At 39.5% G+C, this 27,500-nt stretch overlaps 3 protein-coding genes across 5 annotated transcripts in view; 1 reads left to right on the forward strand and 2 right to left on the reverse strand.

Annotated features, from left to right (window-relative positions):
* LOC138039279 (uncharacterized) overlaps positions 1-1,923 on the reverse strand; it is a 2,400-nt gene extending 477 nt beyond the window's left edge. The window contains exons 1-2 of the mRNA XM_068885492.1: positions 1,775-1,923; positions 1-1,554 (exon numbers count right to left, since the gene is read on the reverse strand). The exon at positions 1-1,554 is cut by the window's left edge and continues 477 nt beyond it. Coding sequence (XP_068741593.1) covers positions 97-1,329 — 1,233 coding nt within the window. The 5' untranslated portion in view covers positions 1,330-1,554; positions 1,775-1,923 and the 3' untranslated portion in view covers positions 1-96. The remainder of the gene's footprint in view (positions 1,555-1,774) is intronic.
* Positions 1,924-5,048: 3,125 nt separating this feature from the next.
* On the forward strand, positions 5,049-6,329 carry LOC138039289 (adenosine receptor A3-like). Its single transcript, XM_068885502.1, has one exon. It carries the CDS (start codon positions 5,191-5,193, stop codon positions 6,187-6,189), a length of 999 nt encoding a protein of 332 aa, XP_068741603.1. The 5' UTR covers positions 5,049-5,190; the 3' UTR covers positions 6,190-6,329.
* A 545-nt stretch (positions 6,330-6,874) lies between these two features.
* Positions 6,875-27,500, reverse strand: part of LOC138039288 (uncharacterized) — a 33,911-nt gene continuing 13,285 nt past the window's right edge. Inside the window, exons 7-30 of one of the 3 annotated variants that reach the window (XM_068885499.1) lie at positions 26,983-27,158; positions 24,030-24,186; positions 23,216-23,451; positions 22,264-22,475; positions 20,430-20,646; positions 19,367-19,492; positions 18,679-18,948; positions 17,633-17,806; positions 16,842-17,018; positions 16,258-16,431; positions 15,834-16,007; positions 14,876-15,049; positions 13,849-14,022; positions 13,420-13,593; positions 13,051-13,224; positions 12,701-12,874; positions 12,245-12,418; positions 11,979-12,152; positions 11,633-11,806; positions 10,535-10,708; positions 9,786-9,959; positions 9,357-9,530; positions 6,988-7,803; positions 6,875-6,899 (exon numbers count right to left, since the gene is read on the reverse strand). In XM_068885499.1, coding sequence (XP_068741600.1) covers positions 7,544-7,803; positions 9,357-9,530; positions 9,786-9,959; positions 10,535-10,708; positions 11,633-11,806; positions 11,979-12,152; positions 12,245-12,418; positions 12,701-12,874; positions 13,051-13,224; positions 13,420-13,593; positions 13,849-14,022; positions 14,876-15,049; positions 15,834-16,007; positions 16,258-16,431; positions 16,842-17,018; positions 17,633-17,806; positions 18,679-18,948; positions 19,367-19,492; positions 20,430-20,646; positions 22,264-22,475; positions 23,216-23,451; positions 24,030-24,186; positions 26,983-27,158 — 4,267 coding nt within the window. In that variant the 3' untranslated portion in view covers positions 6,875-6,899; positions 6,988-7,543. Of the gene's footprint in view, positions 6,900-6,987; positions 7,804-9,356; positions 9,531-9,785; positions 9,960-10,534; positions 10,709-11,632; positions 11,807-11,978; positions 12,153-12,244; positions 12,419-12,700; positions 12,875-13,050; positions 13,225-13,419; positions 13,594-13,848; positions 14,023-14,875; positions 15,050-15,833; positions 16,008-16,257; positions 16,432-16,841; positions 17,019-17,632; positions 17,807-18,678; positions 18,949-19,366; positions 19,493-20,429; positions 20,647-22,263; positions 22,476-23,215; positions 23,452-24,029; positions 24,187-26,982; positions 27,159-27,500 lie in introns of those variants that run through there. The other 2 variants (XM_068885501.1, XM_068885500.1) reach the window with 2 other exon arrangements.

The following is a 27,500-nucleotide window of genomic DNA, read 5'->3' on the forward strand; positions in this document are numbered from 1 at the left end:
GGCCTTTAAGCGGAATAAAAAATTAACAACTTTTGCAACATCATGTGAATAACATTAAATGTTATCCTAGACATGCCTATGGAAAAGAAACCAGTCTCAGTCACATAGTGGATCCAACAAATTTACCAAACTGGCACAAACAGTTACAATGTCATCAATAACAGGAAGCAGTAGAACTGGTAATTCATTCTTAATGATTCTAAACTCCTTCATTCGTTTTATAGCCTGTTCCACATAGATCCGAACATTAGCTATTCTTGATGTTTCTTTAACCTCCTTTGAAAGCATCTGTCTACCTGTCTTCACGCTGGGTGGAATACACAGTGTTGCAGAATGAGAAAGCAAGTCATTCTGTATTTTGAAACCTCGATCTGCCATTACCTGGTCAAATGGCTCCAATTTTTTTAGGAAGCCGCTGTCTCGCACAATGTGAATATCTGTTGCACGGCCCCCATAACAGGGTGAAATGTATGAAGAGGCGCCATTGGGTGTGATCCCATACAAGAACTTTACTGTGGTATGATGTTTGTAATCACTCCATAGTGCTGCCTGAACATCAAGACTACTTGGGGTCTCAACGAATATTTCAGAGCAATCAATGATCACCCTGACCCTGGGATAACATTTTCGAAAACAATTTGGCAAAGCGCTTCGAATTTGAGGTCTTGACGGCCAAATAATGAACCAAGACAATTCTTTTGATAGTAATTTTACCCAGGTTATAAAAATTGAAGAGGCTGTGCCAGCTGAAATATTAAAGCGCCATGCTAGGTCTTCAAGCAGAAGTCCAAGGCGCAGTCTCATCAAAGTCAGCAATAACTCTTGTTCCAGTGTTAGTTTTCTAGGTGGACCACGCCTTAAGGAACCAGTATCTTCACACGGCTGAGAAAGGATAACATTCAGACGCTTAGAGTAAGCTTCAAATTTTTCATTTGTTTTTGACTTTGAATTTTTTTCGCCCTTCCAATAATTCATTATTGCCGCTTTTTTTACAACGAGGTCAAATAATGCGTTAAAGGCTGCGGTTCCGTTCAAACCAGTATAAAAGTGCACGTCGTGTTCTCTTGTTAGCTGTTCCATTCTCATTGGGATGAATAAAGTTTTGTCTTCACTGCAGTCTCCCATGTCGGCATCGTTGGACTCTTCCATGTGGGCATCATCCGCTAACATTTCAGGGCAATTATAAGAAGTGGAATGAGACCCGATAAGAATCGACGGTTCACACGAGTGTGATGTTTCAGGCAACTTTGTGCGAGTAGATCTTTTTTGAGGCGACCTTCGCTGTTTGTCTGATGGTTGAAGGAACAGAGTCGGGTGTGGGTTATTCATGGTTGGCTTTCCATCAACAAAGTGATTAGAACAAACAAAGGTTTCATGTCCAGAATTCGAGTCCTCGCTTAATATTTTTTCTCCAGATTTCAAACTTCTTTGGGTCTTTAGGAAACCGATGCCAAATAAGATCGCCCTCCACGTGGCGGCGCTTGACACACAAATGAAGATATCTTTTGTCGTTATCACAGCCGCCAACACAACAGCGATCGTGCTTGCCCATCACTGAATGGAAGAATAATTACAAAGTAATACAGTCGTTAGATTTCTGCATACTGTCAAATCAAAACTATGACAAGATTTGACTGTCTGCAAGTTTGTTTACATATATGCAACATCGCACTTGAGTCGAGTCTCTACTCGTGGCTGGGTGATTCAGACCAACAAAAGCTAATAAATGACCGTTTATCGAGGCAAGAAATACGTAAACAATAATCTGTCTTACCTTGAGAAAAATCTGTTAGAGTGGGAGGTAGAAAAGGCGACAAAACCACTGCAATATGTGTCACATGCCAGAAAATTAGAAGGAAATATATGGGAATACCCAGCGTCCTTTGCTGGAGTTTGCCCCACTTTCAAAATGGCGGATTTTACCGCGAAAAGGTCTATTAACAAATTATGTGACGATTTTCTAAATCTCCTTTCGGCATTTTTTTGGATAAGCAGTTGTTGTATTTTGGATTTTCCAATAGTAAGTGAAGGCTTTAAGCAAAGAACTGAGCGACAAGGAATGTTATCAAAGAATCAGGCTCTCTCTGCAAGTCCAGAAACGTTCCAGTTTTTCCCTAACACAAGCAGTATCCACATCCTCGCTCCGACTGGCTTTTATTTATTTATTCATTGCTTCGCTGTTGTCTTTTTTGTCTGCTGCGGTTTAGCAAAGTTTATGAACTGTATTATACGAGTTACTTATATTTTTGCTGTATTGTATTTGTCATATAACTCCGGCCACCTGCCATCGGTAAACTAGAGGTTTGCTGTAAAAGCGATCAGTACTTTTCGTGTAGACCTAGTATTTGGGTTGTCTCTCTCAGTCTGTCCCGTTTTCTCTCTTAGATATCAGCCTCAAAGTAAATCTAATTGTCCCACGTAACACCGGGGATTAGGTTGTCATCTTCCCGGTGACCTCCTCGTTTCTTACTTCCACCGATTTTTTCCTCGTGTGCTTTTCTTCCTTAATCTTCTCAATCCACAAATGAGAAATGGAAGGCGACAGCTAACCTAATAGGACATACTATCACTCTTTAGATTTATTATGACTTTTCCGCTCTTCTTCCAGACAGGATAACCAACTCCCTTTTTCTCTCGCCTTCACCAGTTGAGTTGAAAAGGGTAGTAAACTTGCGGATGCCTCTTTTCTGACTTTTAGGGACCCGAATTCTTTTGTTGCTTCGATTGTGCCCTCCCTTCGAGCCTAGTCTTTCTCAATCATCAATCTATAAACGTTACGTGAGTTTTGTCACGGGTAAAATCATGGATCGTTTACGATCAGCAACTGTATCATTGTGAGGGAAAGTAGGTTTTCCTCCGCCAAGCATCCTGATTTAATCCTGATCATTTCTTAATGTTTGGAGGCTTGATCACTCTTTTAAACCGAACCTCCAATCCGACAAAATAATAACATTAAATCACAGGAAATGAACTCTGCAGTCAATTTCTTTTCAAAGGAAGTAAGTTTTAGAGCCACCTATCTTTGTTTTCAACCGTTCTTCGGCGCCGCCATCTTGAATAATTCGTGTGCGGTTCCTCCATTGTTATTCGTGTCAAAATGATACGAGCTCGTGCAATTTTGGTCGTCTTTGAAAAAATTTACACGTGTTTATTTATTCCAATTGCACGAGAAAAGTCTTATCATTACTTAAGCTTATTAATAATATACATGAAAAAAATTCGCGATGGTTATGCAGAAGAAACGCACGCTTATCACGCAATCAGGGAAACTTGCACCATCCAGGGCGCCCGCTTGATTTGAGAACAGAAGATTTGATTGGTTCTGACCCTATTGTTTATTAGCCAATCATAGTTCAGAACTTCGATGTGTAATTTGCACTGGTATTAGACTTTCTTGCACTGGTGTTACACCTGAACTGCACTGCTCTTAGCCGATCAGAATCCAGTAGTTTTTTCATGTATATTATTAAGGATATACAGGTAAAGTATAGCTGTATTGTTGCTTCGATCCGTGCTTTCTTTTTATCGCACTTACTCATTAGTTAAGTCTGGAAATATTATACATTTAGTAAAGAAACGTACATTTAGTGATAAAATATTCTCGTGTCAAGATTTTTGACCCATCGCGGTTATGAACCTTGCGTAAGAAGGAAGCATGGATAGCCTGAAAAATTAAAGCTTGAACGAACGATTCATTTTACTCATGTTTCATTCAATTCGTCTTTCATATACAGTCTTTTTCATATATAGTCTTTTCCCATTTTGACGCCAGTAAAAAGAGTACCATTACCAGCCTTTTAGATTGAGTCTTTTTGCTTCACATCATGGGGTAAGCGACAATGGAAAAAATAGAAAATTCCCCAAGCAAAACCCAGGTAAGACGGAAGCTTAGTCGCCGTAGAGTCGTTCCACACGAATTTTGCAAACTCTACTTGTAGTTCTCGAGTCAGCTAGTAGTTAGCAAGTGTAATGAATAAGGTGACATCGAAATTATCAGAGAACTTGAGAAAAGCAAACTACAATTATTTCTCTGTCATCCCTGTTTCTCCTTCGAAAATCAATCAGCTGTAAAATAAATAATTTATCGCAGTAATCTATATGTCTTTCATTTGGGAGCAAAAACCAAAAAAACATTTAGACATTCAACAACTACCAGTTTAAATTTAGTAGCAGGAGGCATTTTTCTAATCACGCCAACAGAAGAAAGTGACAGTTTCTTTTTCTTCGAAATTAACGGAGCGCCATGATTGTGTAGCATCTGTTACACAAGAACTTAGGTAAACCACTCTTGCCAATCAGAAAAGATCCAACAGACAAAGGAAACGTCTTCCCTGCCGCCGGTAACGTTTGAAGGAGACAAAGTGAATGTATTAACTTTCCATGGCAAATTTCCCCTTGGTAAAATAGCCGGGGTTTCTACTGCACGGGTTACTGTGGTTACAGGTATAAGGAGAATTTAATTTTTACTCCCTAAATGAAATCAAACCTTGACAATTAGATCGTTAGATTCGACGAGTTTTTACTCGACTGATATTTAACTGATGTCTGACTGATTCACAATATGTTCCCAATCTTTTGTTCTAAAATAAATTTCATTTATGCTATCGTCTCAACAGTGAACCGCTTTATTTTACAAAAGCGCATTTTAAAATAAAATGACTTAACGACGCTTAAATCACTAATTTGTAAGCACAGCTGAGTTCTATGCGTCCTTTCATATACCTCTCTCTCTCTCTCTCAAGTTTAATTCCCGCTGAAATACTTCTGTTTCAGGTTTAATAAATGCACTTGTGCAATCAATAAAATAAATATGGCGTTCAGTTTTGCTTTTCACTTGAGGTTTATCTCACCAAAGTAATCGGAATAGCAGTGACATTCAAAATAAATATAACGTCAGATGTGTGGGTTATTGAAGTCTCGCTCGTGATAGTGTTTCCTCAAAAAAAATCACAGGTTTATGTACATGTCATCAGTTAAGTACTATCGCATTCTAACCATCACGTCTAAAAGGCTGATTTTATTTTTTCACAAAGACGCAGATGCTTTGTTTGCACGCGGTACACATTGGTGATATCTTGAAATAAAGGGACATGAATATTGAATATTTATTTTGAATTTGTTTCAATCGAATAACACGTAAAGTTTGGAGTTTGTCTCATCCTTGGGTTCTTGAGTAAGAAACCGAGGAATATGGTCGTCCCAATCTGCAACGTTAGACTGGAAGAATTAACCAAATTAGCAAACCTTCGTGAAGGGTTTTTGATGTCTCTTTGTATAATGAATTTTGTGTTTTCCATAACTGCGGTAATTGGGAATCTCCTTGTCATTTGCGCTTTGTGGAAAGCCTCGTTGATACCAAGAAGTTTGAGAAAACTGTTTCTCAGTCTTGCTTTTTCTGATCTCTTGGTTGGAGTGCTCGTCCAGCCAATGCATGCCTCAATCATCGCAGTAATTCTACATATGGAAGCTGATGGCAAAAACAACACCGAGTTCTTCTGCCCGATTATTGTCACTGTTTATTTATTCTCTGCGTACCTTTTTTCTGGGGCATCCTTCTTATCCATCGTGGCTATTGCAGTTGACCGCCTGCTGGCTGTATCCCTTCATTTACGATATCACGAATTTGTCACAAGTAAACGAATGAACGTTGTCCTGGCGCTGTTGTGGTCGACCAGTTTTCTCATAACGTCGATTTATATCTCTCTTCCCAAATACAACGACATCGTAGCAGTGGTTCTTGAGGTTTTCGGGATTTTGGTGACAAGCGCCGCCTATTTTCGTATCTACAAAATTGCACGTTATCATCAAAATAAAATTTATAGCCAATTCCAGATTGCAAAGATGAATGCTTCAGAGAGGCAAAACATAGCACAGGTTAGGGTTGCAACTCTAAACACATTTTTCATTTTTGCTGTGTTCTTTGTATTTTACATGCCAAATGTCGTTTGTGGCATTCTGTTGGGTATTTCCCACGATAATATGTCACATATAGTATCTTTTTATATCACGATTTTCGTTATTTACCTCAATTCGTCAATAAATATCGTGATTTACTGCTGGCGATTTCGTGAAATCCGTGACTTTGCCAAAACCACGTTAAAGAAGATTTTACCATTAAGTGAACATGAACCGATTCAAAAGACTGTAACTGCACAGAAGAAAAACGCAGTGATAGAACATCTCCTTTGAATCAGTGACAACAAACTTCCCTAAGTTACTGAGATGTTCCATTAAGTATGATAAATAGCGGGGAAGATCTCTCCAGAGGTAAACAGCCAGCCTCCATAAGTCTTGAAAGTTTAATTGGGCCCGAGATGGCACAAAGATAGCCGACGAATCTGTCATTCGATAAAATGAAAACTCTGAAAGTGTCAATGAATCTGATTTGGCTTATATGTACCCACTGGAATGAATCCTCCTAAAATGAAGTATTCAGATTAGATTAGATTAAAAAGTTTGACAACGATACAGGCGTAGAGACGAGTATGTTCAGTTGCTTCTTCTGGTGGTTACCCACTCAGATGGCTTTCTGCTGGCGGTGCGTCACTTTCATATAATCATGTTGTTTCGAGCTGGGTATGGTTAGCGCCTACCGTTAAATTCTATCAAACCCAAAAGACTGACATGGTCATTACTATTTGTAAGTTTGTATACAGCGTATTGGGCGTATCAGTAAAACTACAAATGTTTTATGTGGTTATTCTACCGATTCTTATCTATAGCAGGGACGGCGGAGCGTATTTTGCATTGGGGGCTAACAAGCAAGCGCAGGGCTTTTTGGGGAACTCTCCGCCCGAAAAGTTTGAAATCTTGAAGTTCGGAAATGCTACTTTCAACATTCTTGACGAGATTAAAAAAAAACATAAACGAGGATCAACTGTAAAATGACAGATGTTTCACTACTTATTTTTATTTTTTGCTTAAAAATGGAGGGGATAAAGCCCCCCCCCCCCCCCTTCCTCCCGGCTCCGTCGTACCTGCATAGGCAGTTTTCAAGTTACGTCACTTATCGACGCCGTGTTGGCGAATGAAAACAAAAGATCTCTCAGTAGCTTCCATTTTTCTTCCAGGCATTTGTACATCATACCATTATTACCTCGGTCTCAAACCACCTATTGTCGTCCTCTTTGGCATTTTTGCTTGGCAAGTGATTAAAGAAAGTTAGTGCACATGTAAGGAAGACACTTTAGAGCGTGTCACAAATAGGCGGTCTTTTTTCACATTTCATACGGCGACTTTTTGTTTGATTGCTATTTTTTTACTTTTTTATTTTTTGGAGTTCCCGGATGTAAACTAAAGTTTGCCACCAAAATTTGCTATGATCAAGGTTAGCAATATTGTTTTTCTGCTGTCAAAGACTGCCACGTTCGGGATCTTTCTTTTTGTTTGGTTTGAAGACGTGTGATCGACATTGGAATCAAGAACTTTTCTTTATCGCTATGACGTATTTTACACTGCTGCAGATCCCTTTAGCTATTTTTGGCCAAATAAGTTCCCAGACTCCCTTTCATAGTCATCTCTTCTGTTTGCGCTGACTGCAGCCTCACACCGCAGTAGTCTCTTGGGGTGACTTTCTGATTAGTGAATACTTCCATTTCACAATCGTTCTTTTCGGTGATGGCTTCTTCGCTTTCATGGCAGTTTCTTCGCCCTCCATCTGATCTTGACTTTTTGCGCGTGATTTCCGTCGACGCCAAAGTAATATCACGAGTCCAAGAACAATGACAGTAAACACCAGACTTCCCACAGTGGCCCCTACATACACTTGCCAATCTGTTCTTATTGCCATTGCATCTGTAAGGACTGGAAATAATGCGATGTTGGAAATGGTCACGGCCACTTGTCAATACTATTGTAGTTATCTGTTTAAAGACCTACCTTCAACCGACAGGCTTGACGACCGTTTGTTTTTGTTAGGGAATTCCCGGAACGGGACACCCACATAAAAAGAACGGGAGTGCTCGTCGTACCTTTTTGGTGTTAAAAAAGCGGTTTTGGTACCTCTTAGGGTGGTCAGCCTCAAAAGGTCCACAGCGGGAGCTTAAGGACGGTGCCTAATATTGTTACTGCGGTTACGTTCTGCGCGTCTCGAGATACTCGGATTTCCTATCGGTGATGCTCACCAATGCAGGGATATTTTTGCGCGATTTAAAATTATGCAGAGAAAGTAGGTCTCAGTAACTACCATTGGTATCCAAAAAGAAAATTGGGGGTAACCATGCATTTTTCAGAAAAAATTAAGCTTCAATTTGAGAAAGAACGCCATACCTGGCTTTGTAATTTAAAGCTTTTTACAAATGTTGTTCATGAATTATCTTTGAAAAATGGGTGGTTAGCCCCAATTTTCTTTTTCGATTTCAATAACACTTGTTAAGATCTACATTTCCCGCATAATCATAAACCGGGGCAAAACTACCTTTGAATTACTAGGCACCGTCCTTAAGTGATACCTTTTAGGGTACTGAGCCGAAAAATTATGAAAGGAGACATTTGATGATTAACTATTTTTTAATTTTGTCTAATTAAAACCCATAATTTGGTACCTCTTAGGGGTTCTTTTCGAAATTTCCGACGAACACCCCCGTCCTTTTTATATGGGATTCCCCACCCCCGGGATGGAAATTCGCATTGCTTATCGTAGCGATCTAATTGGATGAATTTCAGCTTTGGCGGAATTTTATATATGAAAATTGTTCCGTGGCACGCAATGCCTGCCGGTTGAAGGTGGGCCTTAAAGGCATACTTTTTGTCATTCACAGGTGTGTTGACAGATGATTAAAACGAAAGGGGTTAGTGCCTAAGAAATGTAGTGCTACATCGGTGTGAGAGTTAAACACGAACGCTTCGTTTTATCAAACGAGTTGATAACCGTCGAATATACTATTACCACTATGAAAGATTGAATGGTTCACTTGTCGAGCATTAGGCCTTTATCAGAGCTCTAACAAAGAGCCATTTAACCTTATTTTCTTCCAGTGACTTAATGCAAGATAACACAAGTAATGGCCACCGAGGTTTCTCCGGGACTACTCCAATTTTCCCCTTTTCGTAAAAACCATTATTCTCCTATTCCCATTTGTGCTGAAACGCACGGACACGTTTAAACAAAGCTTTTGCATTTTCGGAGCGTCTTGGTGACACTATGATCGGAAAGCAGCTAATTAGTTACTTCATATGTATGACATAAAATTCAATCCTAAGGCCCGTTTTAAACGTTGCATTTTACATGTGCCGAATCTAATGCAAATGAGAAAAATCTATTGTCTTCGCTCATTTGCATTAGATTCGGCACATGTAAAATGCGACGTTTAAAACGGGCCTAAGTTATTAAAACCAGATAGGGGCCAAATATTTACCTCTTGAACAAACGGGTTCGCTGGCGTTCCATTTCCCTTTCTCGTTGCAAAATAAAACGCTTTGTCCTTCAACTATGTAGCCTTCATTACAGTGAAAACTATACGTGCTCCCTGAGGAAATCCCATTTCCAGTGACACGTCCATTTTCTAAGGTTTTGTTCAACTCTGGGCAATCTATAAAATGAAAATGACCGTTTTGCACTTCATCGCTGCGATTGCTTGCAATTATTCTTGGAAATTAAAGCTGAGTTAAACATCACTCTGTGCTAGCCAAAATATTGAACCTTGTATTATAGACTCCTCGTATCTAATCATTTTTTCCAAATAAAGGAAGTATGAATGTTTCTTATTGGATTTAAAGCCATGTCACTGATGCCAGTCAATCGCCCATGGTGGTAAGCAAACTTGTTTAGATAAATTGATAACTACCTTTTTGACAAACAGGAACAGATCCATTCCATCTTCCATGGCTACTGCAGAACAGTGAATTTGCTCCAATCAGCGTATATCCTTTCTCGCAGCTAAAATGATAAAGGGATCCATCCACAGAGCCATCACTGCTAACAAAGCCATTTGGTATTGAAGAGGGCAGGACCGGACAATCTGTAGTTAATTCAAAATACAACGATTACGACATTTCATTGCTGAATGACAATCTTTCGTAACTGAACGCAGTTTGCCGACGTATACCATTCTTGGAGAGGCCGCTTCTCGGCGATCGATGTCATGTTTTTGTTCGAGTGTTTTATAGACAAAAACGGCACGATTCTTGCGTACAATTCGGAAGTATAATTAGCAAATACTCGAGATATTTTAAGGATTTTGAAACAGGACTCGGCCAAACGCTCTTCCTTTCAAAAAAACAATAATTACCTATGAATTCCAAATTGAACTCGAGATCATGCAATTTCCTGAACTAAAAGTTGGCCTTCCTCGCATCTAAATTCCGTCGTGCCAGTTCTCCCCATTTCCTCTTCTTCAAACACCTGCTACACAGGATGTTTAAAATTTCCCCTACAATAGGCTTCATCCCACGCTTGTTGCAGATCGACGTTGAAAAAACGAAATAATCGAATTGTCAGAATAATTAATAATTGAAAAATTCAAAAAGCGTCATTAATTGAAAATAAAGCTATCGCCATTGGCGAGTGAAATAAGTTTCCAAGCTAGAGAGTTACCTTTAAGACAAATAGGTATGCTACCATTCCATTTCCCCTTGTCTGTGCAATACAAAGTTCTTTGACCAAGCAGTGAATAACCTTGTTGGCATTTGAATATGAATATCGAGCCATGTATGGAGCCTTCGCCATTCACAAAACCGTTTGCTATTGACGGAGGAAGCTGTGGACATTCTGCCGTTTTAAACACACAAACGAAATTGTTCTCAGTGGTTTTTAACGTTATTGTCATTCCTAAGACTTCTGGAAAATTCTACCTCGTACACCTCGCAAACAACTCTCTAACTGCGAGTGAATGGATTCAAAATTTGAACATGATGGGTCACCTAGTTCTCTTAACCACAAACCGGTAATTCTACACATTCTTGCCCTAGAGACATACCGCTACTCGGACTGGACGAACTAGGTTAGGGTCTAACATACTTTTTCTCCTGTGGACGATCTATGTAAGTCACACAATCTGTCTAGGACGAACCTGAGCAACTCTTTGGCATCTCACATAAAGACAGGATATCCAACAACAAGATACAAAAGGACCTTTTGAGGTAAAACTGATTTCGTCATTTTACAAATGAATCTTCCAGATGAGACATTGAATAAGTCAATTCTAGAGAAACCCCCATCTCGTGGACTTCAGAGAAACTTTTCTTGTCAACCCTCAGAAGTTTGAAAAATGTACTAATTATTCCCTTTTTCTTTGGGGACAGTTTCAGTAACATCCCTTCGTTTTGCTCTAAATTGAATCTTAGCTCTTTTACTCGGGAGCACCTGTGGAGAAAATCGAAGTAATTTCGTTCCACACCGCAAGATGTCCATACTAGATAGAGCATCAGCAAGGTTGCTTGTTCAATCTGATTTGCGCGCTCTTATACACCTTATTCCAAAATGGCCGCCATTTTAGTATTCTTTTGTTTCCATGCAAATTGGCCCTTATGGCCTCGCTTTCAAACGTAAAATTAAAAAGAATATTATACCTTGAACGAGGCCATAAGGGCCAATTTGTATGGAAACAAAAGAATACTAAAATGGTGGCCATTTTGGAATAAGGTGTATTAGCTGAAGAATAACTTTGGCCCTAAATGATTTGGATAGAATTACCTATAAGGCAGACGGGCATGCTAGCATTCCATGTTCCGTTCTCTGTACAATACAGAAGATCTTGACCACTCAAGGAGTAACCATCTCGACATTTGAAAGTGTAGAATGAACCTTGTACAGATCCTGTACCGTTCAGTAGCCCGTTGGTTATCGACAGTGGAAGCCGAGGACACTCTGCCAAAAAAAGATATCATCTTGTTTCATTTGTAGTTTACTTGTTGTTCTTTAAAAAGGTGATGTGTATATGTATTAAATACTAACGTATTTTTATTTTTCTCCGAATAAGTACGCCCCATAGCGCTCAATATTTGCAAATAAAAATAGCCAAAACAATGCTTTTGAGCACCTTTAAGACAAGCTGGAATACTTGCGTTCCACCTTCCTTCTGAAGTACAGTGCAAGGTGTGCTCACCCACGAGAGAGTAACCAAGGCTGCAATTGAAGGTGTAAAGGGAACCATCTACAGATCCGGTACCATTGACATAACCATTTGGAATGAATGGTGGCAGAAGAGGACATTCTAGAGAGTAAATACATTTCGTCGTCAAAACTGGTTTGCTTGTTTTAATTAGCTGATTTAACTTCGCCTCCAAGTGATTAGAATAACATTACCTCTAAGACAGACGGGTATACTAGCATTCCATGTTCCATCCTCTTTACAATAAAGAAGTTCCTGACCAATCAAGGAGTAACCATCTCGACATTTGAATGTGTAGAACGAGCCATATATGGATCCTGTACTATTAACATAGCCATTAACTATGGACAGAGGAAGCTGCTGACACTCTGTGTTAACAAAATGAAATTCTTGTGAAAACGTGTTATAAAATGTTCTTGAATCTAGCTGAACTGGATTTCCTAGTTCAGCCTGTTGGCAACATTCTACCCCAAACAAAAATGACAGTTATATTCATGACAAACGAGGGTCATTTTTCTTGGGTCACTGATTAATTAAATTAATGAAAGCAATACCAACGCCCGAGTTTAAACAAGAACGAAACAATTTCACCCGTCTATTTTTGCCACAGGGAAGTGCATGCAAGCAATGAGTTTCCTAGATATGTATACCTTTAAGGCAACTGGGAACACTCGAATTCCACTTCCCCTTATTTGTGCAATGCAGGCTGTTTCCGCCGACGAGGGAGTAGCCTTGAATACAACTAAATCTGTAATTTGATCCCTCCACAAATCCTGAGCCGTTGATGTAGCCATGTTGTATTGATAGTGGAAGCGATGGACATTCTGAAGGAGGAAACGTTATTAAGATGATGAGTCTCCTACAATATTATAGCCTCTGAGATGTAAAGTATAGAACGGTTTACTTCGAGGGGATCGAGGCAATGGCGGTGTGCTTTGAAAGAAGATGTAGAAAGGGAGTAAGACTAAAAAAATTACATTATTATCATGATTATTAATACCTATGAGGCATCTGGGGAGCGGGTTGCTCCATGCTCCGGTATCCTTGCAAACTAACATTTCGACTCCAATCAGGGAGTATCCTAGCTCACAGCTGAATTTGTTTAGAGACCCTTCCAGTGACCCTGTGCCGGTGACAAAACCGTGCGGTATGGCGGAAGGAAGAGGTGAACATTCTGTGCCAAAGAAAAAATTCATACGCTTCCAATGTAAATAAAGCAATTAACTGAACTTTCATTAAAGTAAAAATCGACCGAGAGATTTTCAAAATGCCGTTTAAAGAGTTCGAAATAGAGGAATATTATGAATACCAGTCATCTTGTGAGAAGAAATGCAGGTAACAATGGCACAGGGTTAATTTACTCTGATACCTTTGAGACATATAGGAACACTGCTATTCCAGGTCCCAGTTTCTGTGCAGTATAGAATCTCTCGCCCAAAAATTGCGTAGCCTTCGTGGCAGCTGAATTGGTAAACAGAGCCTTTTATGTGCCCAGACCCAACGATTTCCCCATGTTCAATCACTGGTGGAAGATGTGGACATTCTGAAGAGAAAAACATGATAGAGACTTCGCAACATGGAACTATTGAACAATTGTTATTCGTGACATTTTATAATTTAACACTGTAGTTTAGATTCCTTAGTGGACTCTCAAAAGCATCTTAAAATAATATCCACTTCAGAAAAAATACCTTGAAACGTTAGGTTTATATATCATTCTTTTAACTAGGGGAAAGAAGTTTTGATACTCAAGGAATAGGAGGAATTTCCTTCCCCAGATTCTGGAGAAGCACGTTACCTATTATGCACGTGGGTACAGAACCATTCCATTTGCCTTCCTCATTGCAGCGCAGCGTGTTACTCCCAACAAGCGAATATCCTTTCTTACAGCTAAAATAATGAAAAGAGCCTTCCACCGAGCCAGTTCGATTCCCGACTCCGTTTTCTATGGATAAGGGAAGAACAGGACATTCTGAAATTAAAAAAAAAAAAGCGAATTAAAGAGAGCGATTAAATCATCCTAAGTGTAACGCTCGTGAACAGGATGGTGATGACGATGGATGCTGGTTGGTGAAGGTAAAGGAGACGCTGATGGTAACATTACTGGTGATGGGTATGGAAGTGTCGATATGGACGTTGATGGGAATGGATGATGAGATGATAGTGGCAACTGAAATACAACGTTCTGGCCCGGGTTGCTCGAAGCATGGTTAACGCCAACCAGCGTTAAATACCATAGAAACCTATAGGTTTTGATACAGTAAACACCCGCATATAAGAACACATTTTTAAGGCTTAAGGCTGATCGTGTTCTTATTTGAGGGCTGCTTAGTGAGAAATCAGCCTGAAAGTGTTCTTAAAATGCTCTTAAAATTGGTTTCAGAAATACTTCAAACTATATATTACTGGAGGTTTAATTAACATACAATGCTGTTTTGTAATAGATTTAATAGTTTGTAATGGTCCTGAACACCATAGTACTTTGATGTAAGTTACTGTATTGAATTGTTTCCTTATCCTAATACCCTTTCCCTTTGTATTAAGAACATGTTTTATTTATCAGCCTGAATTTGTTCTTATTCATATGGTGCTTTATTGACCAAATTTCAGCCTGATGTTCTTAATCCACTTGTTCTTATATGCGGGTGTTTACTGTACCTCTTATCCAACGGTTAGCGCTACCAGGCTTTGGGCAACCGGCCCCTGGTGTTTAATTAAACGATCTCCAGCTTACATGCCAAAATATCTCGAACCTGTCTTGTGTGGACGGGCTACGAAATGAATCAGTGCAACTAGGTATTTCTTATTGCCGGAATGTAACGTACCTTTAAGACACCTTGGAATACTTGCATTCCATTTTCCATCCTGTTTACACATAAGAGTGTCTTCTCCCTCAATGTAATACCCTGCAGTACAACCGAATTTGTGGACGGAGCCTTGAATCCATCCAATCCCCTCAACGCGACCGTTAGGGATGGACAAAGGTAGCTTAGAACATTCTGATAAATAAGAAAGAACGATGCGTTTGACGTTTGGAATTTGAAACACCGAACTCAATAGGGTGATTTTTACCGTGTTTCAAGCTATGTTTTGTTTTTGAAGAACCGCCGGAATTGTAGGGTCTTCCCTAGATGAACCAGTGCTCGAAATTATAAAAAAAATTCCAAGTTTTCCCTGTTTCAAAAGCCGGGCAACTAAACTCGTAAATTAGGTTGCCCTGATAAATGCTTGGTTCAGGTTCATTAGGATACCCCCTGCGATTAAATGCACGCCATATTGAAATAGTTCTTTGGGTGCGCCTGTGTTTTGTTGTGAAAGTCTGGGTTTAAGTGTTAACATTATTTTTCAATCTTCATCTCCTACATTTTGTCTCTTGCATTTTTCTATCTGACATTTTTTTTTTTATAAAGCCACGGATATTCAAAACATGGGAAGATGATTAGCTGCGGCAAATTAAATATTGTTAACTTCACACTACTATCGGACATTGTCAATAGAAAACCGACAAGCGACTGCTTGTATAATTCATTTCAATTTATGGCTGGGTTGTCCCTTTGTTTTTTCTACGGGAAACCAGGCTTTTCATTTTACCAATAACTGTTCGACCAGTAAACTTTCTGGTTGTCTGGGACGACTGCACGATCGCTAATTTCGAGCACTGGATGAAAACCATACGAAATGGGCCGACCTGAACGTTTACACCCCCACTCTCACACCCGTTCTTTATTCCATTGTTTCAGTCCCTTCAGTTAGAACGCTCATCTAATGCTGAATTTTGCTCACCGATGAAACAGGCTGGGAAAGAACCATTCCATTTTCCCTGGCTGCTGCAGTGCAACGCATATGCCCCGACAAGTAAATATCCTCTCATGCAGCTGAAATGGTAAATGGACCCTTCTACTAACCCAGTACCGCTGATAAATCCATTTAATAAGAGCAACGGAAGCACTGGGCATTCTAAAAACACACAAAAAAACCATATCAAACCTCACAAATCCATTGCTAACTCGAAAGGATAAGGTTCCCGTTCATGCCTTACTCAAGACTTGCTTACATAAACTTTGCAAAATCTTTGTCCACTTTACACTGTTTTTCAGTGGAAATAGAGTAAAAAGACCATGAACATCAAAACACAGATTGGCTTACGTTTCTGCAACGTTACTTGAACGTTGCAACTATTTCGTGGAATGTGCAATTTTGTTTTTACCTCGAAGGCATCTAGGGACACTAGCATTCCAGCCTCCCGCAGGTGTGCAATATGCGATGTTTGATCCGACCAGAGAATAACCATCTCGACAAAAGAATTTGTGACTTGATCCTTCCAGGTTGCCAGAACTGACAACGAAGCCATTAGGTATGGATGCAGGTAACACAGGACATTCTGAAAGGTATAAGAACTACTTTACGGGAGACACAAAAGCCATGCATAGGAACTGCGAGTATGGAATGATAATCTATTAAAATGGAAAGATCATCGCAGATAATGAACCAACTTTAACAGTTGCAAAGAAGCCTTAAACGTGCTTTATCCAAGCATGCATGTTTCCAGGCTTATTTGCAAATGTTTAAGTTTGTTTCGCTCAGAAAATCATCAAAACTACTTATCAAAAAATTGTCTTTCCATTTCGCCTACCAGCATTGCCGAAATGTTAAGACGGCCATTCCTCTTTAAATATTTGTCTATCAGCGATAGTTTTCTATTATTTTGCAGCTCACCATGCGTGCAAAATTCTTTCAGTTTTCTACGTTCGAAACATGTCAATTGTAAACTTCGAATTTTTTACTTTTTACCTCTCAAGCAACGGGGTTTGGTTCCATTCCACGCACCGCTCTCAATGCAGCTTATAGTATCATCGCCAACCAGTACGTAACCATTATTGCAGGTGAAATGATAGGTCGAACGGTAAACGCGTCCATTTCCTTCAACACGGCCATTGGCGAAGTCACCATATTGAAACATCGGGCATTCTAGGGATTAATATGAGAACAATGGTTTTACTCAAGAAATTGATGTCAATAGATCATTTTGTATAAAGTTTCTTCTCTAGCGACAAATTTTATACTTAACAAAAGGACCAAATAGTTCTCTCCTCAAGGAAACAAAAAACGTTTCAATATCATTCAACGCAAGGTGATGGAAAGTAATTATATCTGGTGCCTTGAAGAAGCCATATCCTGATGTTAATTGGAATCAGAAAACTGACAAGCCTGGCCACAGTTGTTCAAAGACACGATAACTTTACCCAGTGGATACATGAATAAGTCATGCACTATCAAGAGTATAAAATATACTTCACGTTAAACGTTGGCCAAGATTTTCTTACTCTCCTTTTACTAGACGTGCTTAGCTTGTGCATATTCAGTTACGAGGGCAAATACGGAAATCACCTTGCAGAGATCGGATAGTGACTTATCCACCGAATGAACTTGTCCGGCTTTTGAACAACTGGGGCCTGGAATCTAGATGGTTTTAAGTGTTCTCCTCAGAAAACGGACAAGAGAGGCATAGCTTTTAACGCTCCTTTATATATCAACAATTTTCCTCTGTACTTGTCTAATAGGTAAAAAAGTATTTCCCTCACCTTTCGGTTGACAGTTTGGAGATGAACCGTTATAGACACCATCGACGCAAGTCACATGACTAGAACCATTCATAACGAACCCTCCGTCGCAAGTAAATCTATAATCAATGCCACTCATTGTGTCATTTCTAAATACGATTCCATCTGCCAGTTCCGAGTTTAGAGGCACACATGCTGTGAAATAGATAATGATTTTAAAGATTATCACAGAAAATATCATTCACAACTCAGTATTTTACTTATAGGAACTCGCATATAATACTTCCCAACGAAAATAATGTTTTTTGGTTTTCTTGGTTTTAATTTTCTTTCTTTCTCAGTGACACTTTTTCGTTTTTTACCCTACTTTCCAGAGATCAAGGAGTTTTCAGGAGTCCAGTCTAAAGCATACACAATGAGAACAAACTTTATCTTCAAAAAAGTACAAGGGAAGACTTACTTCAATCATAAATTTCATTTATTTATATGAGTCTATTACGGGAGAGATGGGTGCGCATACCAATTTAGGGTGCGTTCGATTGGACCCTATTCGGGAATAGGAATACGTGGAGTGATGATTTAAGACTGTATGTTTGGCGTTTTGAAGCAACAAGGGTAATAAAGATATGTTTAAAATAGTATTTTAGCCAGTGTTTGACAATTTTAATGTGAATCTCCGTAAAAGCGAAGGATTTTTAATTTCTATTCCATGTATTCCTATTCCGGAATACAGTCAATCGAACGCACACTTAACTTATTCATCTGAAGCAATCAATAATCTTTATGTAAAACTTTCTGAGAAAAGATCAAGGGATAGATTATTAAAGGCGATGTGATGCACCGTGGAGAATGTAGCACTTGTAAAGTTCGGTATTAGTTTGGAAAAGCTCCCACTCGAAACACCGGTTTTTTAATGACCTTAAAGGTCTCAATTACGGCCAATTAACGGCATGTACTCCATTGACCCTAGGTGTTCAGAACTAACAAGAGAAACTTTTGTCTGGGATCTGAAGATGCAACGAAGGAAGACGTTGCCTAATCCTGTTAATCGCTGCAGTTTTATTCACCTGGTCTATCAGTGTCATTCACTACAGCAACAAACTGTTTTACAGTCTCTTTGGTGGCTCTTCCAATGCGCACTTTGCCAGTGGTGAAAATGTCAAACATGCATTGTGTGCTGTCTCCACAGATATTTTGCGCCTCCTTTTCCAGGTCTTTATCGGAAAACTCTAACTTCTGTTCGTCTGCAAAAATGGGCTGGAAGTGTGGATTATGATATGTGGCATGGCTACTGCCTTGCGGATAGACGAAAAGTGACTCGGTTGATGTAGTCACCCCTTGGAACAGATAACGTTAAACAAGGTGTTACGAAAATGTGGGTCATCTATGGCTCTCAAGAGACTATTAAAATAACGTTCTTGCTCTAGGTGACACAAAAATAGCGTTTAAAATTAAAAAACAATTTCAACAAGATATCTTTGGACAGCCAACAGTGCGGCCTCTCAGTGTTTGCACAATTCTGTGGCTAGGAAGTGATCCAAAGCATTTGTGAGTACCAAATTGTCCAAGTACCTCTTTTAGAGTAATCAAAACGAAATAGAGTAGAAAATAACATGTCCCTGCCAAGTACTAAAGTACTTTGTACATTGGGTGTCCTCGGGATGTTGAACCTATGGCCTTAATCTAACTAACGTATATAAGAAAACCCCACGGAGAAAAAAATACTTATTGCGAACAAAAATTGAGAATTCTTACATAACTGTCCGAAATTTTCGTGGATCTCTTCAAGTGTAGAGTTGGTTTCAAGAAACGATCCGTCGGGTAGAAGATACTCTAATTCTTTGCTGTCATCCCAGTAGCCAAGCAGACCACTTGTGTTCCCTGGAACGAAATAATGATCTTGTTAAGAAGGAACTTCCGTCATGTATTATACCTCCTCACCCTCGTAACACATAACGACATGCATGCTTGTAATAATATTGACAGCGATGATCTCCATCCCAATGAAATCATCATCATCACAATATCAATGTACCACTAGACCGTTACTGGTCAATCATATAACACTGACCAATAAAGCAAATTCTGGAGGGACGGTTTTGAGAATGGATCTACAAAACGTTTTAAAGTTTGACGCTTTAATCAACTTTTTAGCATATTTATACCAATCGGCCAAGTCGCATATTAATCATGTGCAAAAGAGGTTGGTGTTATTTCATAAATCCATTCTCAACGTTAGCATTGAGTCAAATACTCCTGGCCTACTACCAAATGGGTTCCAAGTGAGAAGGGGACAATGCAATCGATCTACACTGTAGTGCCACACGAAATTGATTATTACCATTTTCTTAGATAACACCGGTGATGATCAGATTAGATTTTGGATTTTATTTTGCACTATTTACAAATATATTAACATTACGGTACATTATAAGAATAGAAAAACAAAGAGAACGAAGCAAATTAAATACACAATTGGTGAAAAGCAAAATGTGCCCAGTGACCAAACTAGCTAAAGATTTCGAGTTGGTTCGAACTGCCACAAAATTTTCCAAAGATAAAAAAGAGTGAAGAGCAAACAAGTTATATAAATCATACATTTTTTCATGCATACAAACAATAATTTATAAAACGTGATAATAAAGTTTTGAAAAGTTAATAGGCTATAGGCAGACTACACTTGAGAGACAGATTGAGTATTTACAAGATATGATGCGATTAGTTTTTTTAGTCTGCTCCGGTCAACTATTTTTTAAAGCCGATAATGCTAGAGTACCCTGAGAGGTGGCTTAAAATAACCTCTTCTGTAATTCGTTACCTTTAAATATAGTCGGTACCAAAGTGACAAGACCAAGAAGCTCTTGTTGACCTTCCACAGTTACAGAGATTCCTGAATGAAAGATTGCAGAGTACTTGGACGTGTTCCCGTACTGCAAAACAGATACGCCATCGAATTCCAAAAGTGAGAGCTCATCAAAATCCATCTTCTCCCCACTTACCAAGACGTCCACCAAGCCACGGCCATTTAACTGGATCTATTTGATTGGTGAGCAAAAAGAAACAACACCTGAGCAGGTATGCAAAAATACAAAGAAAGGAATAAACTGAATGACCTTTTCAGTGTTTGCCAGGTTGTAAGACTCCAATCTGCATTACAGACAATTTCAACTACAATTATAGGAGACTTCACTGGTTATAAAGAATTCTTTTGTTATTTAAATTTTGCTAACCACAGAACAAAAGAGTCCCTTGTTTCGACAGCCAATACATCTCTGGTCCGGGTTGCTCGAATCACGGTTAGCGCTAACCGGCATTCAATACCGTGGAAACCTATAGGTTTTGATACCTCTTAACCAACGTATAGCGCTAACCAGGCTTCTAGCAACCGGCCAGGTGGGGGGCACATTTATGACAAAGAGGTGACGTAACGGTGAGTATCGCTATAGTCACATATCTAGGTTTCAAATTAATGTACGTTAGGTATTTCAGTTCCATGCTCTGTTGCATTTAAGCTCTCGGATTCTGGGGAGGATTTTATCCATTAAAGCGGTAAAATTATAAAACGTACTTGTAGTCAATTTTTTATGCAAGAGCCAGCTGAACAAAGTAGAAGTGCCGGATTTTGGGAGATCTAACCAGCAAATAATTTGTACACTAAAGGCGCTGTTTCACTGTGAAATGTTTCGTGCAACTTGTCTCGCAATGTTTTGACGACAGTGTGGCGGGACAAGTTGCACGAAACATTTCAATGTGTAACATACCCTACAACGGGCCGGAAAAATGTACCACTTTTGTCAATGGATGTTGCAACTTGTCTCGCAACGATTTTTGGCCTTTACAGGGTATGTTACCCTGTGAAATGTTTCGTGCAAGTTGTCCCTCCACAATGTCGCCAAAATATTGCGAGATAAGTTTCACAGTGTAACATTTCACAGTGTAACAGCGCTTTAAAAGCAGAAGTCAAACCGTGCCTGACGAAATATTGGTTAAACAAAAAGTATATATCCTCACAGCCGTACAACCAGCCTTGCATTGCTTTTTTGCTTTTGGTCTTAAAATTAAAAAACAATGAAATATTGTGATATTTAATTTTTAGGATATATTGGCGTGCCAGTATCTGCTATATCGCCGTGGTTTCCGATCAAAATAACGGTACTTGTGTTTTATAATGTGAGAGGTTCCATTCTTTTAAGCTTTATCTCGTCAAGGATAACGACTTAGCCCTAACTTTTTTCTCCATGGACAATTTTGATCTTTAATTGCTTAGACGCCGTTTAAAAGTATTTCGTGTAATGCACTGCGGACCATCGTTCTTTACTTGAGGTGTGACCGATCATCCACTTACCATATTTTTTCTGTATTCGATTACGAGCAAAAGTTTTACTTCACGAGATATCCCCCTTTTAGAACATTGTGAAATTAGGGACGAAAAAACAGAGCGGCGGGCTGCTTTTCTCTGCCAATGAATTACTAGCGCTTACAGTAACTAAGCCTAGCCGAACATTTCTGCAACCAGTCAACGAAGTACTCAGTCTGCGTTTCATCTTTTCACTCTCCATTCCCTTACACGATAAAATTAATCGTTTAAGACATTATAATTAATCAGTAGCTTTCCTTACCACCGGACGGTTTTAAAGTGCCGTCAAAATTACCTGTACCGTATTGGATCCAGCCTCCTTAGCAGCAAACGCGGTGTAAACAGTGGCACGCGTTAAAGTTCCATCGTCCGCAGTCAGAGGCTCCATTCGCCCCTGCAGAGTGAAGTCCACACCGCTAACCTTCAGAATAAAGTATTCTCCATGGCCGTTGAATGTGAATGGAGTTCCATCCAAAGTCACCATGTGAGGATCACCAAAACCGGTAGCTATAACAATAAGTGGGGATGCAAAGTTACAAAAAAAACTTTGTTGCCAAGTGTTTGTTGTAGTTCTCTTCAGAAGGAGGACGTTTTTGCGTGAACATGTTACAGGACCAGAGGCTGTTCAAAACCTTGGAATCCTCTCTTATTTACAAACGACTTTCCGGACGGGTAAGTTACGAGACATTCTATAGAAATCGTCCGTCAAGGGACGGTTGATCGAACTATAGCTAACAATGACTCTGGGTTGACTCTAACTAAAGCCTTTCCAATTTATCATGATATTAAACCCGGTTCCTCGGGTCAGTGCGAGTTAGTTTCCCAAGTCATCCACGCTATGTTCTGTATAATGCGGATTGTTAAGGAGGTATATAATTTCGATGATGATTAAAAAGCAACACTTACAAAAAAAGAGTGCTCAATGCCGTAGAGCATCCGAAGTCATTAGAAAGCTTAAACACGTTTTTGAGCCTCAGACGAAAACCGGAAGTGAACATAACGCATGCTACGGTACTGTCAGTTGTCTCTCCCAGATTTTTAAAGTAATCGTCGATAATAGTGAAAAGTCACTTAGCAATACAACTGTAGTAGTCACTTCCGGTTTCTGTCTGGGGGTCAAAAACACCTCGTGCTTACTGCTCCCTATTATCGAAAAAATGAATAAATTCATTGTCTGAGTTAAAATTCATCATTTGCTCCAACAGAAATGTTTGCAGCTTTGCAATTAAGATTTACCATCAACATACCAGGTCTCGGTGCTTGGTATTTCGAGCCGTCATCCGATGGTCGCTTATCGAAATACTTCTCACAGTTCTTTGTCAGTTGACAACAGTCCAGGTAAGGTACTGTGTCGTGAAAGAAATGGGATATCACAGGGACACCAGCATTTGGATGAACCCGATCGAGGGATCCTGCGTTGGGTTTTCCTAACATCAATTTACCAAAGCTATTGTAGCAACACTGCTGACCAGCACCCTTTTCACTGATATTGACCAAATAAAAATGTGTAAATACACAATACATTTACTGATTTGGCCATAAAATGGAATAGAGAGGAGAGAAAGAATTGAGCGAAAGATAACGGAGAGGAAGAAATTATAACGTAAGAATGAATTGACGGGCAAATGATAAAGTAAAAAGGAACAGAATAACACAGGGGAATGAACCAACTTCTTAATTTAGTCATTCACTGGGGTACAATGACACGTCCGTTTAATTCTCGTAACACAATGCTATGGTTTGCACCTGCATTTTATTGATACAGGGAAGCCAAACAAGGTCAAGTGATTAGCGAAGCTTGATCAGATCGAGTTTAGGTTGTCCTTTGGTGTTTATTTCTTAGTAGGGCATCCTCGGCACAAATGGGCTTGTATTGTTGTAGGAAAAATCTTACAACATCGATCAAAGCAGCTACAATGTCTATAAAACCACGCATGTCTTTCTTAAGAAAAATCTCCTTACAGGTGATGACAGATGATCGGCGGGCGCCATGAAGATTTCAACTTATAGTTTTCATTAACAATATTTTTGCAAATAGATTCTAGCTTTTCCTTTTATTACCTGGGGATGACCGATTTAAAGCAGTGAACAGCGCCTTGATGATAGCGAGAACAACCTTTTTGATTGGACGGATTGCACTCTTCATCGGACATAAATCGTCCACGATCAGCCATGGCTTGCGTCAAAATCCTTGGACAAGGTTGCATGCTTGGGTCAGCTGTATCCAATAGAGTACAGACATAACTTAAATGGGAGAGATAAATGAATCAAGCACTTATTTCGAAAAAGATTTCTTGATCAAACAAGTCAGCCTCTTAAATGCAAAAAAAATCTCTTTCCCAAAAATTTATTACTGGACTCGGGAGGGTAGAAGGATCGGTAAAATTCTTCCTTTCAGGAGCAGGCGACTGACTTTTTTCTTTTTAAATGAATTTCACTAATGTCCTAACGACCTCTAAGTCTCTGATCTGTTTTGACTAACAGTATATTCCTCTCCCTTGGGTCATAACCGCCTACAGTAGCTTGTCATAGCTTGTCTTTAGGATTTGGTGCTGTATTGTAGTGGATCAGGTATTGTTTATGTTACAGGTAAATTTGAAATTCAGGTTGAAATGATTTCAATCTAGGTAAATTTAATTTTAAGCCAGGTTGAAATTCAAAATAGGAAACATGAACAAAAAGTTCATCAATTGTTAGCAAGTACGTGTATATTGGTATGTAAATCGTTACTGGTTGAGTTAGTCTCTAAAAACTTCCCCTTCCCCTTCCCCTTCATGTTCCACAATGTTCTTTTTGTAAGCAGCTTCCCCTAGTAGCCGACACCAATGATTTGGACTTTGTTTCTTTTCTTTTAAGATATTTCTGATGTTTTGCTTTACTGTTTGATTGTTCCTTTCCAACAAACCTTGAGTTGATGGTTTTCTGGGAGCTCCATGTGAAATGATCAATCATGTGGAGAATCCAATTGTGAACATGTACATGGTAAGTTTCTAAGGTCCATTTGCAAATGCGTTAGGAATCCTCTTGCTTGAGTAGGGGCTACCACAAGCTGTTTTTGCCTGCTGGTAATTGACTTTTGTTCTTCGTGTATCGAGCAGAGTGACACAGAGTTATATTACTTCTGACCAGTAGTTTCGCTTAATATACTTGTCCATCTTGTCTCTTCCTTTGTGCGCAATATTCGAACGGGCTTGGCAAAGAACTTGGTGTAGTTGGCAATAAATATGGGTTATTGACTACGCGTGAGGTCAAGATGGCTGGATATTGGTCAAGTTCTTTTTTTGCGTGTTTATGGACCGAGACGAAGTTGAGGTCCATAAACACGCAAAAAGGGACGAGGCCAATATCCAGCCATCTTGACCGAACAAGCTTGGTCAATAAAGGATTTATTATATGACTTAAAGTGCCCCTGTGACCAAAAAATCAATTCATACTTTTCTTTGGATTTCAAAACTATGTTAACAAAACACTAAGTGACCCACGTTTTAAGCCTTGATTTCAAAAAGACACCTCTTTATTTTAACTGTAATTTTCCTATTTAATGGTCCGCCATTACTAACATTATGTTCTTGAGAGAGCTGGATCGAGGAGAAAATGACGTCAAAGGCTCACTAGTTTAAGAATGCAATACGTGTGTACGCCGCAGAATTAATATGAAGCACGGGGGTTTTGGGCTTTCAGACTCACGCTTTGCATATATAATAAGCTGCGTTCACACGCTGAAATTTTAAGCTAGTGAGCCTCTGACGTCACTTTTCCCTGGATCCAACCGTCTGAGGTCCAATCAGTCAGTTTTGAACGTGAGTAATGGCGGACCGTGAAATCCAACACTCAAAGTAAACGGCCTTTGGATAAAAATCAAAGCTCAAAATTTTGCCAGTCACGTGTTAAGCAAACACACTTTCAAAATCTGAAGGAAAAAAGGAAGTGGTTTTTTTCATCACAGGGGCACTTTAAAACACCAAAAAATGATCTTTGATCTTGCGGGACCAAGCGAGAAATCCCGAGCGGGCAATATAGCTCCATCTTGCCCGCTCGGGCAGCCAAACACAGCGCGCGATTTGGTTCATCTTGCCCGCTCACGGAGCTAGTCATATAATAAAAAGGGTTATTTTGATTGCTTTTGTCTTTTTGGAAGCTTTAACGTCACCCAATTTTTTGTAGAATATCTCTGAATCAACACAACTTGCGTTAGCCATTTTACGAACTGTACAGGGCCACGCATTGCGGACGAGTAAACTTTTGCATAATTTACTATTAATGACGACTCTTGTCCAAGTCCTGTGTGGTTTAGCGGTTAGTTACAGCGAAGGACTCAATACTGAATGATGTCAGAGGTGCCCGGTTCAAGTCTCGGTAAGTGCAGCTCAAAGCGGTTTCTTTCTCTCATATACACATTGAAGTCAGGAGCCCATCTGGATGGAGCGTGCAACTTCCATACAGCGTCTGTGAAACGGCGTTTTCACAAGTAGGTTTATTTTTAGACTAGCCCTTCCCACGAATTAGGTCAAAAAACAAAGGCAGTTCCGGTTCGGTGACCCTATGACGTCAGCTTAATTTCTTGTAATTGGTCATCGGGCTCTTGTGGGAGTCTAATTAGCGGGAAATTCAATCTAAAAATAACCTTACTTGTGAAAACGCCGTTGCACGAACACAGTAGAGTTGTAGGCTCCAGATGGTAGGTATGACAAATGGATCAGGGGATGGAAAATTAAGAGGGATAAAGACAGAAAGAGAGTAAGAAAAGAAAGGAAGAGAGAAGAGAGGAAAGTGGAAGGAGGGAAAGGCGTTTTTCTCGGTTTTTTGTGTTGTTTTCAACCCCCTAAAAAAACCGTGTCCCTTTTTTTTCACCCACACAGTTGATAAATGACCTAGGTTAATTAAATTCACCTAGTTTGATTTAAATGGACCTGAATTTAATTTCAACCTGTAACATTTACACCCATTTAAAGGAGCGAGATTGGAAATAAGTGTTGCAGCAAGACTAGTTCGCATTGGTATCGCATGCAGGTACCTTTGAATTCTTCTGGGTTGGGTTCTTTCATGTGCCATTTCTTACACCTTTCATTTGCCAACGGAGCATTATTCCAGGCGAACACGTCACTCCAAACCCACTGAGATTGAGAGACATTACTACCACTTCCTTTCCTTGATACTCGAACCAGATTAATGAAACGATCTTCTATGTTCCTGTTTCAAAAATAGTATGTAACAGAACGTTGAGATCGCTTTCGTTTTGACGAGAACCATAATCCTCAAATTTTCTTTTTTCTTACATGCCTTTAACACATTACTTGCTTCATCATAATCTCTCCTTAATTCCGCGTTCAAGTAAAAACGTTAAAATGGGCGAAGTCACTTTAATCCGACCAATGCATTTTAAAATGAATATTACCCTATATGGGATGGGATGTTTGCTCGAATAATAGGGTTTCCCGCAGCTCTTTATTGGAATTAACCCTCCACTCTATCGGCGAAATTACAACGGAGGAGGCAGGAAAGTGAGCAAAGCTTCTTGATTAGGTAAAAAAA

Source organism: Montipora capricornis, chromosome 2 (assembly GCF_036669925.1).
Source record: "Montipora capricornis isolate CH-2021 chromosome 2, ASM3666992v2, whole genome shotgun sequence".
NCBI classification, from domain to species: domain Eukaryota; kingdom Metazoa; phylum Cnidaria; class Anthozoa; order Scleractinia; family Acroporidae; genus Montipora; species Montipora capricornis.

Coding starts and splice junctions, on each gene's coding strand:
- LOC138039289 (XM_068885502.1), top strand. CDS start 5,191: ATGGTCGTCCCAATCTGCAACGTTAGACTGGAAGAATTAACCAAATTA.